We start from the raw sequence: 14,746 nt of genomic DNA, 5'->3' as shown, positions 1-14,746 counted from the left end.
AAAATCCACATCAGAAATCTCTGCACTGAATCATACTTGTTATTAATCTCTTCCACAGCCAGTCTCTTTGCCTCTCTTCCTTCTCTCACCCCAACCGGTCGCAGCAGATGGCCCCGCCCCTCCCTGAGCCTGGTTCTGCCGGACGTTTCTTCCTGTTAAAAGGGAGTTTTTCCTTCTCACTGTCGCCAAAGCGCTTGCTCATAGTGTTTTTCTCTGTATGTATTATTGTAGGGTTTTCCTTACAATACAAAGCATCTTTGGGTGACTGTTGTTGTGATTTGGTGCTGTATAAATACAAATGAATTGAATTAAATTGAAATCTGAATCTATTACTTCATATTCCACAATACAGATAGCGAGCCTTAGTCTTCAGCTAATGAGAGAAGAACTCGGAGGGGGCAGGGCTATGAGCCGTGCTGCTGTGATTTTTCCTGGCATGCACATCCCTCAGGAAGTCTACAGCCTAAAGGGCAACCGCTTCTGAATCTGGCATTTCCCGTCTTTGGACTGGCTACAGTGATTAGTCGTCGAGCAGTGTTTGGCTGCATCGAGCCAGCGGGGGTTACATGTATGTATACACATTAATAACAGAACACACTGCTGCAAAGACCAACATATGACAACAGAACAGGGACCTTTGTACTTATTCAAACTTCCTTTTACACCATTGTTTTGTGGCACTGATGTGACGGTGTGCCCTTTCTCACAAAGCATTATATAATTTGAAACATAAAAGTGGCAGACATAAATCAGCAGAGGATTTTCCCACAAAAGTGCCCTAGTCAAATATCGTTTATACATGAAAGATGGATGTCGCCATTGTTGCATCACCAGCTGATTATTGAAGTCTGGGTTTTCACGCCTGGAGCTGAGCATCAAAACACGACCTGGGTGCTTTCGTGACACCAGCTTAGTGGTTTTGAAACTAAAGAAAACAAACCTGAGCATTTAGAGCAGCACGATGACACTTTTGCTCATATGGAGTTTTTGTCCATGTTTATTAATGAGCATTTACCGCTACTGCAGTGTATACATGACTTAACGTAAGGAGAAGCTGAATATGTCGTCTTCAGACTTTTGATTGCACACTGCTTTGTAGTTGAACTGGCATGACTTAAGTCACTACAGCAGCACTGAGCACAAACTCAGACTGCTTCTAGCCTTCGGCGAGCCTTTAAAGTGAACATGCAAACAAGGTAGCGAGAATTAGGTCAAGGGAGGAGCGTCTAGAAAGAGATCAAGCTGCCGCGCGTCCCTGTCGGCTGAGCCACCTTTCATTTCAAATGCAGACGTGAGACTTGAGCAGAGCTGAAATGAAACATGAAACTGAACCCATTTCTTTCTGGCCTGGATTTCACAGAGCGGGGACTCGGAGTAACCGGGTCTTCTAAGGAAACGCAGAAGCTCCTTCGAGGCGAAAGCACTGCGACTGTGCTGTGCATCACGGGCGCCGGCAGGTACACAGTGAAGCATGAAAGAGGTAGAGACAGAGCCACTGAGTCGGCGCAGAGCCCACACGGAGCTCCGAGTACGATTTCAGGGCACGCGACGAATCTTCTGAGTTTCATGATAGCAATCAGTCCCGGATGGACGATAGCTCCCGTAATCACAGTGACACACAGGATATGATGTCATTTCTTCAGTGGCTATCTGTGTCTTACGCAATAAAACACAGGATAATTGGAAGATAATGGTTGGCCGCAGATACTAAATCCTGTTTTTATAACAGTTATCAGCACAGAGCTGTTACCTGCTGCTTCAGTCAGCTGCCTGTGAAATCGGTGAATCATCTGCTATTATGTGTTATTGCATGTCTTCAACCAGCTGTGTACAGTTAATGGAAGCTCCTAGTGCCCATGTCAGTGTGAAAGCTGCTGTCAGCGTCCTGGCTGAAGAAAAGGAGCATAAAGTCAGATTACTGCAGGTGAGAGAAGTCAGTCATTCAATCTTAGCATAAGAGTCAAACATAGGCTGAGTATTTCTAGTGTTTTTGTTTAAATATCGGCTACTAAAGCAAGAAAAACGAGCTTCTAAGCTAACGGGACAGTTAGATTTTAGTATACTTTAGTTGCCTTATTGACTTATTTAAAGTTTATGATGAGAACACAGAAGAAATGCAGCAGCTGCAGTTGTCAAACTTCCTGGACTTACAGATCTCCTAGTGTGAGTACACTTAACAAGGTGTCGGGCCTTCATGTGGATTCTCTGAATTACTGCTAGAGGGATGGACACCATTGGTCCAAAATTATCCCCATATCCTGTGTTTTGATGGTGGTGGTTGGTCCAAAGTCTTCTATAGATGTTCAGCTGGGTTGTTAAAGCCACAGCATACGATTCACATCACATCTGATTCACTGACCGTGTGATCCCTGGTGCTATATTCCTCCTGGGAAAAATGCATCCCTACTTCTCTGCCTTATTAATTGTTGAGGAAAGGACTAACCCTCACTCACCCATGAAACAGCTTATAAATTCATTATATTTGATCTCTAATCTAATCCAGTAGTTTTACTCTCATTTCAGTAAGAACACATTTTAAAAATATAGAACTTGTGTGGGACTTGAATCATGGCTTCTCGCGTGAGCAGCAAAATTACATTTTCACCTTTCAAAAGTGGAAAATGTTAACTTCATGCACATGGACACAAATGAATTGATGCTAGACTGGTCTGATACAGAATAATGTTCAAGTAAATGAAGACAAGTGTCCATAAACACTAATTAATTGATTTAATTTCACGACTACGTCAACCACTGCCATCCGACTGTGTCGGCTCATTTCTACAGTACTTATTTCCCTGCAGCAGAGAAGCAGCGGCCACTTAACAAGACGGTGATTAATTTCCAGAAACGCTGACCATGCGGTGGCGAGTCACGTTTACACCGATTATCGGCCTTCAAATATTCATGTCATAACAATGGACGCAGCCAAGACATAACTGAACTCTTCTTGTTGTACTGCAGTCCCTTTATTTCCTGTCTGACTGACACAGGCGTGCACCAGTATCGTGCCAGCCAAATCAGACCAATAGGAGTGAAGGACGGGGGTCACAGAAAACCAGCAGTGAGAACTCGAGCTCCAAGGAAAGCAACGCAACAGAAAATAAAAGTGTTTTTTTTTAAAGAGATGCTTTGAAACTCCTCCGAGGAGCCTTTGATATGCAAAGAGCCACTGTTTGAATTGACTTCTCTAACAGGCTTTCATTGTGCCAGAAGAAAAAAAAAAAACCAAGTGGCACTTTTCAGAAAAACCATTCCTCTGCATCCAAACACACGCTTACATCAGACGCTGTAAACTCCTGCTGCATTCAGCCTCGTATACACAGGAGGCGAGTTTGCAGAGTTTGCTGTCAGCTCGGAGCTGCAGGAGATGAAACAATCAAACTGCAGCTCTGCACATTTGGCACACGCTGAGAGCGGAGACACATTTCACTGTTCACATAAGGAGCGAAAATATGGCATTACCATCGCATGTTGTAACAGCGCTGTATTCATAAAAACGTGTAGAATATACAGTGTTAGACTGCAATCTGTTGTGACTGGACTTTTAAATACATATTATGATTTATAATAGTATGTATTATAATAATTGTAATGTATAATTTATGACCTGAATGTCCATGAAATCAAAAGGAAATTGTCAAGTTTGTGTTTAACGTTCTTGAGTGCACTCAATCACAGCCAGCCAGACAAGCACACGGGAACTTTAATCAGTCTATTCAACTCAATTTAATTTTATTTATACAGCCCCAAATCACAACAACAGTCGCCTCAAGATGCTTTAGATTGTAAGCTAGACCCAACAATCATATGATGAGCAAGCACTTTGGCGACAGTGGGAAGGAAAAACTCCCTTTTAGCAGGAAGAAACCTCAGTCAGAACCAGGCTCTGGGAGGGGCGGGGCCATCTGCTGCAACCATTTGGGAAGAGAGAAGGAGGACAGGAAAAGAAGTCTATTTTCTATCCAACAAGGAAAACGATGACAGAGCAAGCAAAACCACGTTTGGAGTACACAGCACAGAGAAAATCAGACAAATAACAAAGGAGGGAAGAGAACAATTGCAGTAAATAAAAACAAAGGAAGCCAAACAGGAAGAAACTAAAAGAGACGAAGGAGAAAACACAGACACTGATGCATCACACGCGGTCGACAGCCTACTTCTATAAATGTCTTTTAAACGTTTCAAGTTTGATGCTAAATTAAGTCTTCATTATCTCTATTATCTCTGCAGGGTTTTGAAATGGCTTGGTGATGTGTTTAACATGAAATCTTAAGCTAACTGTTTGGCTAACTGTTCGCCTTCTCCAGTTATCCTGATGAAACGTGAAGCTCGACGGCCTGGAGCAGAAGCTGTAGGAAGGCGCCATTCACTTTGTGATGGAGGAACAACGAGTCCTCGCCAAGCGGCATGTTTGTGGTGCTGGGTGTCGGCCAGCAGCGCTGGACACAAAAAGCTCGTCCGATCAAAGCAATCTGGGAATGCTAATGTGGCCTGAGAATGCACTCCTAATCCCCCTCCCATCATCATGCACGATGACATGTCTTTGTTTGTGGGAGGACAGTAGATACGTCCAAGTATGCGTAAGACAACAGTCAGAGTTTAATCTGCTGCAGAGACCGAGCACCCTCATCTACATTAACACTAACACACTGTCAGGTGTAATACAGCAAAACAAGCTCACATTCATTTACTGTGATACATCAGACACCTGGAAGTAACTAAATAAAATGTGTTTACAAGGAAACTCTGCAGAACCTTTCCAATTACAAGAACAAAGAAAAAGATAAAACACAGACGAGGAACGATCTAGAAAGAGTGGTCCATGCTTTTATTACTTCACGGCTGGACTACTGTAATTCCCTCTATGCTGGCCTAGATCGTTCCTGTCTACATCGCCTTCAACTGGTGCAGAACGCTGCCGCTCGCCTGTTGACCGGTTCAAAAAAAAGACCACATCACTCCGGTTCTCTGCTCTCTCCACTGGCTCCCAGTTGCTTTTAGGATTGATTTTAAAATCTTACTGCTGGCTTTTAAGGTTTTAAATGGCACTGCACCTTCTTACCTGTCAGAACTCCTTAGTACTTATCGCCCCAGGAGATCTTTGAGGTCAGCCGATCTGATGCTTTTAGATGTTCCCAGGTATAAATTAAAGACAAAGGGAGAGAGGGCGTTTGCTGTGGCTGCACCCAGACTGTGGAACAGTTTACCTCCTCACGTCAGATTCTCCAAAAGCCTAGAAACTTTTAAAACTGCTCTTAAAACTCACCTCTTTTCATTGGCTTTTAGAAAGGTTTAATTTATTTGTTTATTTATTTTTTATTTGATCAGCGAGGTGTTTTACGAAATTGTGTTCTATTGTATTTTTATCTGTATTTACTGTACAGCACTTTGGTCAGCCTTGGGTGTTTTTAAATGTGCTCTATAAATAAACTTGACTTGACTTGACTTGACATAAAATGAACTGAATGAAGTTTAAATATTTCAGCCTTCAAAGATGGGCAGCAGCTCAGTCAGCAGTGGTTACACAAATTGATACACAGAAAAATACATACGAAATGTGAAGAAAATGTAAACTTCAAAGCTAAGGAGACATCAGAATAACTGCACCTCCTCCTCCAAGATGAAGGCCAGAACGAAATCCAACAGCTCAAGTTTCACAACGCTGAAATGCTCATGCTCAATAATCATAATACTATATAATACTCATAATACATAATACTCACAATAATAATAATAAAGAGTTGCCTCCCCCCTCCCAATATTACTCCAGTGTGCAGAACTGTAAAGAGGACAAAACAAAGGATGCTGCTGGTGTAGGTGAGGCTGTGAAATGGACACACACTGCTTCAGCTGCAAATATCTTTTTTACCGTCTTTTCCCAGAAATTGAAACCTCCCCCCTAATAACATCATGCACATCATGAAAGACTCCAAGCATGGTCCCCAGTGTTACCCATCAGCCTCCCAGTAGATGCACCTATGATAACACTTCCTTCAGGAGTATCACATTCACAAGAGTTTTGGAAAACTGACCTTGACCCTGAGGTCGAGGTGACAGAGATTCTAACTCATCTGAGATTTTTAGTAGCTGCACCTGTGGTGTAATTTCAAAATCCTACGTTGGCTCGTTCTCAAGTAACCACAAACCGGGGTGTCCACACCACCCACCCAGCAGGGTGACAACAACACCTCTTTAGTCGTTTACAGCTGAGCGCTGTTGTGTCTGTCAGTCATTAAAAGACGAGACTTTATGACCCTGTCGTCGAAGCATTCCAGGTTTACTTTTCAAAGACATCTCTGCTCTCAGGTATCAGTACTATTGGATATAGACAGCACATGCATTCAGCATAAAATATCTGGGGTGTTTTTAAAACCTCATTTAGGAAAGAACTCAGTTAAGCTGATGGTTAATTAGGCCTGATTCAAATCACTGCAGAGCACAAAACACCGAGAGAAAGAGAAAAGCAGCCCAATGATGTCGCAACAATTAAAGCAGCACAAGAGCAGAGTCGTCTCGGTTTCAGTGCAGGTCACGCTGGTACTTAATTCATCAAAAAGGTATCACACCATTTTCATATGCAACGTAGTCCATGTAAGGGCAGGGATAGCTCAGTAGGTAGAGTGGTGGCCCCATGATCGGAAGGTCGGGGGTTCGACTCCACTGAACGGCTACCCTGAGGTACCCCTGAGCAAGGTACCGTCCCTACACACTGCTCCCCGGGCGCTGCACTGGTGGCTGCCCACTGCTTCACTGGGTGAATGGGTTAAATGCAGAGGAACTATTTCCCTATGGGGACTAACACGCACACTTAAAATGTAATACCCTCAACATTTGGTAGCCTTACTCAGGCATACTAATGCAACACAATGCAACATAGCTCAAACAGCACAATCTTCTAAAAGAAAAGATAAGTAACAAATCTTTCATTTTTTTCTTGCATAAACGTCTTTCAAAGACCTGAAGATGGCAACTCAAGAGCAGATTAAGAAGTTTCCTTTAAAAAGATCTTCACAATTTACCCGAACCACACAGCCTCGCCTTCGCCCATGAACCTGGCAGCACACAACACGTAATCCTGCCTTTAATTCAGTTCAAGCTCATTAATGCAGCACAAATCACAACAACAGTCACCTCAAGGTGGCTTTATACTGCAAGGTAAATGCCCAACAGTGTTCACAAGACACAGCAATCAGACTTTACAGCGCCATCATGTTGTTTCATTGCAGTTGCACGCCTCTCTTCCTCAGTCTATGACTATATATCTAACCGGTGTGTTAGCTCCTTATAGAGGCAAAAGGATCTGTGAACGGTGCAAACAGAGAAAACTGCATTAAATGATACTGTAAAAAAAAAAAAACAATGATGCATTCATCAGCCTGTGTCTGATGTTTTAAGGACATTTTTCTAACATATTTTCAGATATTTCCTGACAGGAAACTCTCTGAACACCATTTGAAACTGTCACAAACATCCATCAGCTGTTAGTTTTTCTCCCTCTCCCTTCCACATTGTTCAACAAAAAAAAGAAAGAAAATGTGAAACAAGCTCAACCTTCAATCACTCTCTCCAAATTCAACCGTCTTAGACAAAACACAAAACCCCTCCGGGGGCTGGTTTGTTGTCACAGGCAGGCAAATGAAGAAGAAATGAGGAGGATGTTTAAAATGGGCCACACAATCACAAGCTCGTCATCCGAAAATAAAAATAAAAAGAAGGCTGGCGCGCAGTGATGCGTTACCACAGTAACACATTTTCTCTGCAGAAAGCTGTCCACTCGCTCCCAGGAAAACAAAACCCCCCAAAAAGGACAAAGCAACCAACAAACAGGCGAAACAACTGCGAAGATCCCATGCACTGTAAACAAAAAACAAATAAATAAATTAAAAAACGCCCGCCGTGACAAAAAACTTCATCCTGCAGTGAAACTCAGTTAAAGCAAACAAGCTGGCCAAGAGTATTCTAGTCGTCCAAATATCATCAGGAAAAATGAAACAGAAGTTTATTTCCTCCCATCTACTTGCTTCGTCTGGCATCTTCACTCATTTCTGGGTCCAAATGCTTCAGTTCCAAAACGAAAACAAGCACAGACAATTGAAAACAGTCCAAATTTGTTTAGCTCCAATAAAAAGATGCGTGTGGTTGTTCTAACAGGTGTTACAGTAAAGTTTAGCATTCAGGCGTCGATGAAACGAGGATTTACAAAGTCGCTGCTCTAACGTTGAATCTAACATCGCTGGAAAACTTGTCAAGGATTAGCTTATGTACAGTTTTGATATGACGTGGAGTCCTGCGAAAAACTAGGCACGCCATATGATTAAATAGCTTAATCAACAACCTTTATTGATAATAACTTGATCAAATGATCAGTTTCTGTGGATAAAATCTGTCCCACTCTTCTTTGCAGCATCACTTCATTTTTGCACAGCTCTCTTGAGGTCCGGACTTTGGCTGGACCTTCGCAACATTTTCTTTTTCAGCCATTGCTGCTGTGCTCGGGATCATTGTCCTGTTGCATGACTCAGTTTGGGCCAAGCCCAAATCAATACCCCTGCAGCGCCGCGCTGACCGTCTGTGCTGTATGAAGTGCTATGGCCAAACGTCTCCACTTCCAAACAAGCCATATTTGTTCAATCTTTTCTAATTGTACTGTCATGAATGTAATATTGTATGACAGGAAAAGAAAGAAAAAACTCAGGTTTGTGCATGTCTCTGAGCATTGCATGATCTGACTATGGGATGAATTTGCGAGGATTTTCACTCGTGCTGTAATGTTTGCACGTGCCTGAATGCTCCAGACCAACAAACTGCTTTTATAGAGGTGCTTACACTTGCTGATGATCAATTAATTAAGGGCATTTAATTAGCAGCACCTGGGTCCTACCAGGCTGAGAAGAAACCAGGCTGAGAATGGCAATTAAATAGGTCTGGTGGGCTTGTGCCAGTTTAAAAAAAAAAAAACGGAGCACTGGAGAATATTAAAGAGACGAGACTCCCATTCATCATAAGGAAACATTTGAACCCAGAAATGGGGTCATTATGTCATTAGCTAACGAGCAGATAAAATTCATTCCCCTCCCCCGAACGTAGAATTAAAGATAACAGTTTAATCATCACTGCAGAAGAAGTTTGCTGCAAAGACAGACATTCTCTGGCAGGGTGATAAAGTGCATACATCATGACCTGAATTACAAGCAGTGGCGGGACTTACGTTCTCCTTCCCCACGATGTTGTCAAAGGGGAGCTCGGGGCTCCACGAGGCCTCGTTAAAGGTAGCGCTGCTGGCTCGACGGTCGGCCGAGCTGGCCGCCTCCTTCATGATGTCCTCCGGCAGGGAGAGCAGACTCTCCTCGGGCTGCTTTATCAGGTACGTCTCGATGTTGTGGCGGCGAAGGAAGTCGTTGCGGTCCTTCCCGTGGCCTTCCTCCACCTCGTAGTCACCGTTTAAACAATCCAGAGCTGCCTTAGAGATGTGGATCCTCCTGAAATGGAGAAAAAACATACATATTTAAAACATCTTTTGCCACTTTAGCTCAGTGGGTGAGAAGGTAACCACAGGCCACAGTGGTCTGGGTTCAAGTCTGACCCACAGTCCTTTGCTTCGTGCTTGCTCTCTCCCCACTTAATGCCTGCACTTACTATCCAGTAAAGATAAAAAATGGCAATATATATATATATATATATATATATATATATATATATATATATATATATATAACATCATGCCCAAAGGGAAAGAAGTATCCCTAGATACAATGTAATCATGTCGCTGATTAGATGTAAATCCATAATTCAGTTCTGGCTTTGTCTTGCTTTTGTCTTCTGTTTCCTGTACTTTGTGTTTTATTGTGTGTGTTATTTGTGGTCTCTCTATTCATTTTCTCTTTCCCTTCACCCACCCAGCCAATCGAAGCTGCCCCTCCCTGAGCCTCATCCTATTAGAAATCTTCTTTCCCACCATCACATCAAGAGCAGCTCATTGGAGTTCTCTTGCTAAAATTGCAGGATCTTCCCTTACATGTACTCTGAGATGACCGCTTTGACTAGAATTCATTTGAACTGAAGTGAATCCATGACATAAATAATTCCTGTGAAAAACATTTGCTGTTCAATGTTTCACTTTCTTCACCAGGTACTGATTTTTTCTTGAGGATCTTTTTTATATTGTGAGGTCAACACCTACAGTAACACAGAGAAAATCCCAATGATCAGATCACACCTGTGAGCAAGCACTTGCCTACAGGGGGAAAAACTCCCTTTCAACAGGAAGAAACCTCTGGCAGAACCAGGCTCAGCAACCAGTGGAGATGCATTTAGTGATGACTGGAACAAAATTCCACCTCAGATACACATTTGATGAACATTACGTAACATATGGGCGACAAACATGAACGTGACATGAAACAAACACTAATGTAGAATGTAACATCACATTCACAGGAGGGTGATGAATGTGAAAAATCAAAAGAACTGGGATTTATAATAAATGCTTTTTTAATACATATAGATGTTAATAATCACTATATACATGATGATGCTCGAGCTCGATTGGCCCACCTGTTAAGGAGAAGATACATACAGACATGTATACATACAGACATAGACATACAAATTTGCTTCCGTTATAATTTGCAGCACGAGGTGACGGGTGAAAAAACGAGTCAGATTATATAGAAGTTTATGGGAAAAGATGCTTGCAGGAAATGTTAAATCAGTACTTAGAGAAATAATCTGCCTTTTAAGGTCAAACAGGAACAACAGGAACGTGAAGATTAAAAAATTCCCATATTATGCCACTAAACTATCCTTTTAAAAACTATATGAGGGTGGATAAAAATAAATGACCGAGGGACTCAGCATAATCGCATCTCCTGCTCGGCTCTGGCCATGACATATCTTTACCAAACATCCGTTTGCTTTCTCTGGAGCCATGTTTTATGTGAGTGAATTTTCCGTCTGTCCACTGCCAATAATCCAACTGGAGATAAAAACAGCCACAGAAAATTCCTTCCGTTTCCTCACCCTGGGATGCCTCCAGACTCCAGCTTGTTGGCGATGTCCACATCCCAGGACCAGACATCGAACTGCCACTTCCTGAGTCCCAGCACGCCGCACAGTACCGAGCCGGAGTGGATCCCAATACGCATGTCGATGTCGTGTTTCGTCCGTGATCTCACGTATCTGGAAGAAAGCGGGAAAAAAGCGGTTAATTTTTGGCATAGTACTCTTATATAAATCAGGACTACGGCGCTAAACTAATGTACTGAGAAGAAACGGAGAAAACTAGCCGATTTTTGGCAAGAAGAACGAACAAACAACAGACAGAGGTTGCAACTGACTGGCTAGCCGCTCTATGTTTGTTAATACAGTGGAAAGAGAAGATTAGCTGTACAGCTTTGCTTTATGCTAGTACAGGGTTTACTGACAGCTGCAATAAATCCCAAAGAACGGGAAAAAAGAACATGGAAGTCTTAGGTTTGTAAAGGTTTGTGCTCTGGAAGAACAAGACCAAAATGGAGAAGTTTATCCATAATGTAAAGCACAACATTTAAAACTAACCAAACACCCCATACCAACGGTCAGCACGGTGGTGGAGGGCTGACGTTTAGGACTTGTTTTGCAACAACAGGACCTTGGCACGCCACAGCCCCTAGAGTTAAATGCCATCGGTCTCAAACTGCAAAGATCACAAGAAAAGCAGCACATCTACAAATCTACAGCAGAGTGGCTGAAAAAGAAACGAACCAAGGTTTTGCAATGCTCCACTCAAAGACCTCAATCTGACTGAAATGCTGTGACACGCTGTTGAGAGAGTTTAACTAAACTCAATGAAAGGAAGTTACGTCAAAAAATCCTCCACACCGATGTGAGAGACTGATACAGTCATACAGCTATTAACGCTAAAAATGCTTCTAGAACAGGGGTGGGCAACTCCAGGCCTCGAGGGCCGGTGTCCCTGCAGGTTTTAGATGTGTCCTTGAACCAACACAGCTGATTTAAATGGCTAAATTAGCTCCTCAACATGTCCTGAAGTTCTCCAGAGGCCTGGTAATGAACTAATCATGTGATTCAGGTGTGTTGACCCAAGGTGAGATCTAAAACCTGCAGGACACCGGCCCTCGGGGCCTGGAATTGCCCACCCCTGTTCTAGAAGATGCTGAATCATGCTGTGAGCTCATGCACTGTTTCTGCATTCTGGCTTATATGAATAATTAGATGGTGAAATCTGTCGTGTGTTACTGTTCATCCAGGTGATATTATCAGACCTGGTGAGGACCAGATTATTTTTATTGTGTTATTATATGTAAAACCATGACAGATGATGCCAGCGTGTGATTTAGCTTTGTTGACGTAGCTGATGTACCGTACTGTACGTACCTTGAATTTTTAAAAAATCACAAAATTAAAAGATTTGCTCTGTGAATTTAGATGAACCAACAAATCTTATCCCAGAATTTTTCCCCCATGTAAAAAATGTTGACACCCCTCAACAATGTTTTGGGCTTCCCCTGACTGCACACCAGGCATGTAGTCACTCCCAGATCCATTTACAATCACAGTCCATTCAAATACTCCCAGAAATACGTTTCAAAAGTTACCTGAAACATGTTTAACTGTTTCAGAATACAAAATAATATAAAATGTGGTGTGTAAGTGGACTGGACCACTTACATGAGCATGAAAATACAATGAAAATAAAGCGTTGTGAGGCTGTGAATAAACTGAATTAAAGTTATGAAGGTAACAATGGATGATTTTGAAAAAAGTGTAAAATTACACGCAGGTATGTATATTTGAGTTTAAAAAAAGCTGATCTAATTGACTTCAGGGGCACACGTCTGGCATTAATTTAAAAATATTTCAGGGGTCACTTTGGGTCGTACTGTGAAAAACACTGACGGCATTAATTCAGCAGATTAATATACATGAAACTGACCTTTGGTGAAACTAAAGAAACACAGAACACGGAGACAGATAATGCTGCCAGGCAAACACCGTTCAAGTCCACCAAGAAACGAACACAAAAGAGTTCAGGCATATCTGTGGCACTTCAACAAAAGAGGTAAAACTGTTTCTGTAGACTCGTCGCACCTGTTAATAAATTACTTTCTCATTTCGTACTTTATTTTTCCCTGAAACACAATAAAAGCAGGACAGAGTGCAGCTGATAACAGCCTCCGAGGAGCAGACAGGCCTGTCACGCCTCTTCCTCCCTCCTGGCGTTATTTCATGCTTCATAAGAGCCGCAATGAATGTGAGGTGAAAGGCATCCTGGGTGTTTGTGACAGGTGGTTAAAGTCAGTCAGCTGCTAGACGACACCTGGAGTAGAAATTAACAAACAACCTGCAGCTAACGACGAAGAGGAGGAGGAGAATGAAGATGCTGTGATACTGTGTTGACTCTGCCAGGAAGTTCTTTCCATATATATATATATATATATATATATATATATATATATATATACACACACGTCACCTACAAATCAAAAGGTTGGTAGTTCATTCCCTGGCTGCTCTAGTCCAAAGTATCCTCAGGCAACATAGCGAACCCCCGAGATGCTGCCGTCTAAGAGAGCACGTAGAGCACAGGTGTCGAACTCCAGGCCTCGAGGGCCGGTGTCCTGCAGGTTTTGGATGTGTCCTTGATCCAACGCAGCTGATTTAAATGGCTAAAATACCTCCTCAACATGTCTCAAAGTTCTCCAGAGGCCTGATAATGAACTAATCATTTGATTCAGGTGTGTTGACCCAGGGTGAGATCTAAAACCTGCAGGACACTGGCCCTCGGGGCCTGGAGTTCAACACCTCTGACGTAGAGGCAGAAAATAAATGCTTGTGTAAATGTGTGAATGAGATGCGTTGTATAAAGCGCTGTGAGTGCTGACGTAGAGTAAATAATAATTAAGACAACAGATTTTAATGGAAATCTGTGGGTGGCATCTGGAAGTAGCAGGGCTTCTTCCCAGACTTTTGTCCTGATCATCCCCAATCTGTAAGTTTTCCGCACACACCACATTCGACCTCGTGTCTGCAGCAGTAAGGGGGTCTCCTGTTCTTTAATCAGTTAAAGGGTTTTTGTAAATATCACAGATTTTAAATGGAAAAAAATGTATGTAGCCTCTGTGACACCATCCTTTGTTTCTGGACACCACAGTTTGATTGGTGATTTATTTCAAACATGTAAACAATATACAGGTACATTTAGAAAAGAAAATAAGAGAGAGAAAAAAATACTATACCAAAAAAATCAATACATTTCAATATAGCTCCCGTTCTGATTAATTTACATGTTGAAAGGGGTTTAAAACTGTGTTTGTGGTTCGGCTCCATCATGTTAATTTTTTTATTAGAAATATGTTTGGACATGAGGCTGTCGGCTAATAGCAAGCTGTATCTATAAGATGTACAGGCGACATGCACAGATGTGCTACTTAGTGCTACGTCAGAGACGAGTAACACACGAGGATTTCACTCGCTAAAACTGGAGCACAGACTTCTTAAACAGGCCGTATCACACAGGCAGGCATAAACCCTATTATATGGTAAATGGTAAATGGCCTGTATTTATATAGCGCTTTACTAGTCCCTAAGGACCCCAAAGCGCTTTACATATCCAGTCATCCACCCATTCACACACACATTCACACACTGGTGATGGCAGCTACATTGTAGCCACAGCCACCCTGGGGCGCACTGACAGAGGCGAGGCTGCCGGACACTGGCGCCACCGGGCCCTCTGACCACC

General features: G+C 42.4%; 1 protein-coding gene across 2 annotated transcripts in view; it reads right to left on the bottom strand.

Annotated features, from left to right (window-relative positions):
* adcy8 (adenylate cyclase 8 (brain)) overlaps positions 1-14,746 on the bottom strand; it is a 127,565-nt gene that overhangs the window by 51,494 nt on the left and 61,325 nt on the right. For both annotated transcript variants that reach the window (XM_085256037.1, XM_085256038.1), the window contains exons 6-7: positions 11,023-11,181; positions 9,212-9,482 (exon numbers count right to left, since the gene is read on the bottom strand). In XM_085256037.1, coding sequence (XP_085112163.1) covers positions 9,212-9,482; positions 11,023-11,181 — 430 coding nt within the window. The remainder of the gene's footprint in view (positions 1-9,211; positions 9,483-11,022; positions 11,182-14,746) is intronic.

This window comes from Mchenga conophoros, linkage group LG18 (genome assembly GCF_057382185.1).
Source record: "Mchenga conophoros isolate Kocher_MC1m ecotype Shallow Benthic linkage group LG18, M_conophoros_male_GT1.1, whole genome shotgun sequence".
Lineage (NCBI taxonomy): Eukaryota > Metazoa > Chordata > Actinopteri > Cichliformes > Cichlidae > Mchenga > Mchenga conophoros.
This window is presented reverse-complemented; position numbering and strand designations above follow the sequence as displayed.